Source organism: Nicotiana attenuata, unplaced genomic scaffold, assembly GCF_001879085.1.
Source record: "Nicotiana attenuata strain UT unplaced genomic scaffold, NIATTr2, whole genome shotgun sequence".
Lineage (NCBI taxonomy): Eukaryota > Viridiplantae > Streptophyta > Magnoliopsida > Solanales > Solanaceae > Nicotiana > Nicotiana attenuata.
Window position 1 is genome coordinate 51449 of NW_017675291.1, and position 4769 is coordinate 56217.

The 4769-nt window shown below is 34.7% G+C and overlaps 1 protein-coding gene across 1 annotated transcript; it reads right to left on the reverse strand.

The window, feature by feature from the left end:
* Positions 1 to 694: 694 nt before the first annotated feature.
* Positions 695 to 2554, reverse strand: LOC109219916. The gene has a single exon (XM_019384387.1). The coding sequence runs from the start codon at positions 2552 to 2554 to the stop codon at positions 695 to 697; it is 1860 nt and encodes a 619-aa protein (XP_019239932.1).
* Between the last annotated feature and the right edge of the window lie 2215 nt (positions 2555 to 4769).

Consider the following 4769-nt stretch of genomic DNA (forward strand, 5'->3'; position numbering starts at 1 on the left):
AAGTATCCTTTTTTTTCCAGTCGAGTATCTCATGTGAACTGTCAATTTGGATCTAGGCATTAATTTGTCATGCTGCTGAATTATATTTGTAGAAGCCAAACACCCCAGTACTCTAAGATGATTTAGATTAAACTTCTTACCAAAGAGTCTCTCATAAGGTGTCTAATTGTATATAACTACACTTGGTAATCTGTTGATTAAGTATACTGCACTTGACACACAATAACCCCACAACTTGATTCGAATATTTGCTTGAAATCTGATTACTCTTGTGATCTCTAGGATGTGTCTGTGTTTCCTCTCAGCAACTCCATTTGCTGAGGTGTATAAGCACAAGACTTTTGGTGTATAATCCCTAGGTTACTGAACATATTTTCACACATTGAGTTTACAAACTCAATACCGTTGTCTGTTCTGATTACTTTGATTAACTTGTCAAACTGAGTTTTAACTAAGGAGATGAACTTTTGTAGCACAATGCTCACATCTGACTTTAGTTTCAGCAGAAATATCCAAGTAAACCTAGAGTAGTCATCCACTATTGTTAAGAAGTATTTGTTTCCATCAACTGTAGATACCTTGTAAGGCCCCCATAGATCAACATGAACTAATTCAAAACAAACAACAATTTTTGTATTACTGATTGAAAAAGGAATTCTTGTTTGTTTTGCACATGGACATATTGTACATTTATCTACTTCTCAGTTACTAGTTCAGTCTTTACAGATGATAGTAATTTTTTGAATACTAAGGCTGATACATGTCCACATCTTTTATGCCACAGATCTATGTCTTTATTTGTCTTGAGTTCAATGATCACTGGTGTTTCCTTTGCTGCTAATGAGACTACATTACTGTATCTAGCTGGTTGTACATTTCCACTAAGAATGTATGATCCACTATCTTCTCTACCAATCGCTCTCACCTGCCCATTGAAGAGATCCTGATAGATACAAAAATCAAGAAAAAAGGCTACTGAGCATTTTAACTCATTGGTGACCTTAGAGACAGATAGTAAATTATACTTAAATTGTGGTATATGAAACACATTTGTTATAGTAATGCTGTTTGTAATGTTACTAGAACCAGTATGAGACACATGAGTTATATCTCCATTAGGTAGGAACACTTTCTTCGGACATTCTGGTTGAACCACAGAGTTCTGATTCAACATACTTAAGTCAGCTACCATATGATTTGTAGCCCCAGTATAAATTATCCACTCTTGAGAACTAGAGGAAGCTAAGCAAGCAATACTAATACCTGGTGCATTAGCTGTAGAGTTCTCAGACACAATAACACTTGTGAACTTATTCAGAATTTGCTCATATTGCTCCTTTGAAAAAGTGCAGTTGGTTATTTGAGGCAGCCTGGGCACATTTAGTTGAGTGATAGTAGACCCTTGACTCATATTATAGTTGTGTTTTCCTGAATCTGTATTATTATACATGGAGCTTTGATTGACTGCATTCCCTGCAACTTGAACTTGACCATTTTGAGAATTTCCCTCAGCAGTCCCATTGTAATTTGAATTTCTGAATTGGACATTATTTTCTGTCATTACATTGTATGCTGCATTTCCAACATTTCCAACTCCGACTCCCCCTTTCTTCCTATTCTTGTACTCCGGAGGATATCCAACAATTTTATAGCAGTTTTCTTTGCTATGCCCTTCCATTTTGCAAAAATCACATTGAAGATTAAAATTTTTCTTGAACCTCTGATTTCCTCCATGAACTGTTCTTGTATACATAGCCACATCATAGTGATTTGCAGCCATTGCTAGAGTTGCACCCAATAATCCTGATGATGCTGCCACAAATCTTTGTCCTTCATCACTGATGATTAGACCATAGGCTTGATTAACTGTTGGTGTATGACTCATCATCAAGATTTGACTCCTAGCTTGACTGTATGATTCATTCAACCCCATAAAGAATTGAAACAACTTCAATTTCTGTAGATGTGCTACAAATTCCTTGGATTTTGCACAATCATATCCAGGAGCCGGAACAAGAGCTTCAAATTCTTCCCACAGTTCCTTGAGTTTTGAGAAATATACAGAAACAGAAGTTGTTCCTTGACTCAATGTAGCAATTTCTTTGTGCAAATTGAAAGATCTTGAACCATCTACCTTGTTAAACCTCTCATGCAAATCGCTCCACACAGCTTGAGCACTAGATGCATACATTATTCTACCAAGAAGACCACTTGAGACAGAGTTCATAATCCAAGATAACACTATAGCATTGACTCTTTCCCAGTGATTCCAAACACATTCTGGGAATTTTTCTTTGGAACAAGACACATCAACTAGCCACAATTTGTTCCTGCCCAGTAGAGCTACTCTCATAGAACGATACCATAGAGAATAATTTTCAATACCTGTCAATTGAAAAGATATAATTTGGATTCCACTCACGTCTGCCGGCAACAAGAACAGTGGGTGATTGTAGTCGATTCCTGGAACTTGATTTCCATTGAATCCCTGAGTTCCACCTGTTGCATGTGCAGTTTGGCTCGCGTCTAGTGTAGTCACATCTTCAATCGCCATTGATGACTTAGAGATTTAGGTTACTGTTTTACAGAGGCAATTATTTTTGCGGAAAAGATCAAGATCGAACACTAAGCTAATGATTATAGCTCGTAAGCTCTGATACCATGTGATTATTGAATCAATTACACAAAAATAAGAAGAGAATGACAAGAAGAGTTGCAAAAGAGAGGAGAAGAAGCAGAGATAGAGGAGGAAGAAGCATTTGTTATTTCATTATTCAAAGTGACGAGAAATGAGTTGCAAGACTCGTGTATTTATAGACTAGTTTAGCTAATATTAAACTAACTAATCAGGCTTAACTACCTTCTAGCAAACTAACTAATTCTAACTACTTCTTGTGTATTGACTAAGCTACCCTTTGTCTTTAGTTATGTAATGTCATTTCCTACAATGTTATAAAATTGAAGATAGGATGTTCACAATAAAATTGGTATTACTTATTCTTTTGTTGTAAATAAAATTATAAGGTGGTAGTTTGGCTGTATTTTGGAATAATAATAATAATCTTGTGAGTATAAAAAATTATTCTAATAATTTTATAAATTTTATTATTTCTCCTATGATCGAGAATCCTATGATCGAGAATAGTAGAGATTAACGGGTTTCTACTGTCTTCCTAAACGACATAGAAGAATAGACTCTAGGAATATTTCGACTCATTTGTCTTCTATTTGTCCGCAACCATGATGTTGTGCAGTAGACTTTAGTGATATTTTTATTGTTAGTTATAAAGAGGGTATGGTTCATCCTCAAAATTTAATTAATAAATTTCGAGATATTCTGAGTACTTGTGATCTTCATGATTTTTCTATTAGTAGTCATTGATTTACTTGAGAGAGAGGTCGTGGGTATGCTATGGGTTTAAGAGCGACTTGATTTGTGTGTTGTGAATAGTAGTTGATTGAACCATTTTCTTCCTGCAAATTATTTAATTTAGTTTTCACTCATTCCGATCATTTTCCAATCATGCTCTATATGGACCAAAATAATTTTCTAAGAGATAATTCAAATTTCGATTTGGGATCTCATGGATTATACATTCTAATATTATAATATTACGCAGGTAGTGACAAACAGTTTGACCCTTCTTCTTCACTTATTGATAAAGTCTCTAATTATGTTCGGGTCCTTTCGGATTGGAGCAAAGGGATGAAGGATGATTTAAAAAATAAAATTGAATGAATTTTATGAACAACTTAAGATTATTCGCAGAAGGTGTAACTCGAATAGTGCTGAAGTGGTTAGTAAACTGAAGAATGTGTTTAATGATGTCTTGCTACAAGAAAAATTTTCTTTTAAAGCAGAAAGCTAAAAATAACTTGCTACAATTTGGTGATGAGAACACCAAATTTTCTCATACCCAAGCATCAGAGCATGTGAGGAGATTTTAAATGAGGCATTAAAAGATGAAGGCGGACACTAGTAACTTAGAAATATTATATTCATGCGTTGATTGCCAATTATTACTCTAATCTATGTAAGCCCAGCTCTAGGGATTATACACCAGTAATTAGCAGAGTGAATAGAAGGATTTCAGGTGATGATAACAATTTGTTGTTGACTATATTTTTTGATGAGGAGTTTCGCAAAGCTGTATTTTAGATTAAGTCACCAGGGTATGAATCTTGCCTTTTTAGGAAAATTTGGTATCTGATTGGACATGAGATTGCGGTGGCTTGCATGTACTGGTTACAAATACATCTTTTCCTACCTCATTAGGTGAAGATATTATCGTTCTTATACAAAAAAAGTAGGATTCTTCTACTCTTAAAGACTTGTGCCCTATTTCTTTATGCAATATTTTATATAAAATTATTGTTAAAATACTTGCTAATAGGCTGAAGTCTCTGTTGCAAATAATTGTCTCGCCAGCTCAGTCAGCTTTTGTGCTTGGACGGTTGATTACTGACAATGTGTTAATAGTTTTTGAAGTAATTTATTACATGAGATGTAAGAGGCGAGGTGGCAAGGGTGAGATGGCTCTGAAAATTGATATCAACAAGGTTTATAATGTAATAAACTTGAGATTTCTTAAAGCTATTAAGCTGAAGTTGAATTTTGATCCGAATTTTGTTGACCTTATTATAATGTATGTGTGAACTTATGAGTTATGAAAAAAAAAATTAATAGGGAGGAGATGAGGCTGATTGTATCAGGGAGAGGCCGTAGGTAAAGTGATCTGATATCTTCTTACCTATTTATTTGTTATACG

Coding starts and splice junctions, on each gene's coding strand:
- LOC109219916 (XM_019384387.1), bottom strand. CDS start 2,554: ATGGCGATTGAAGATGTGACTACACTAGACGCGAGCCAAACTGCACAT.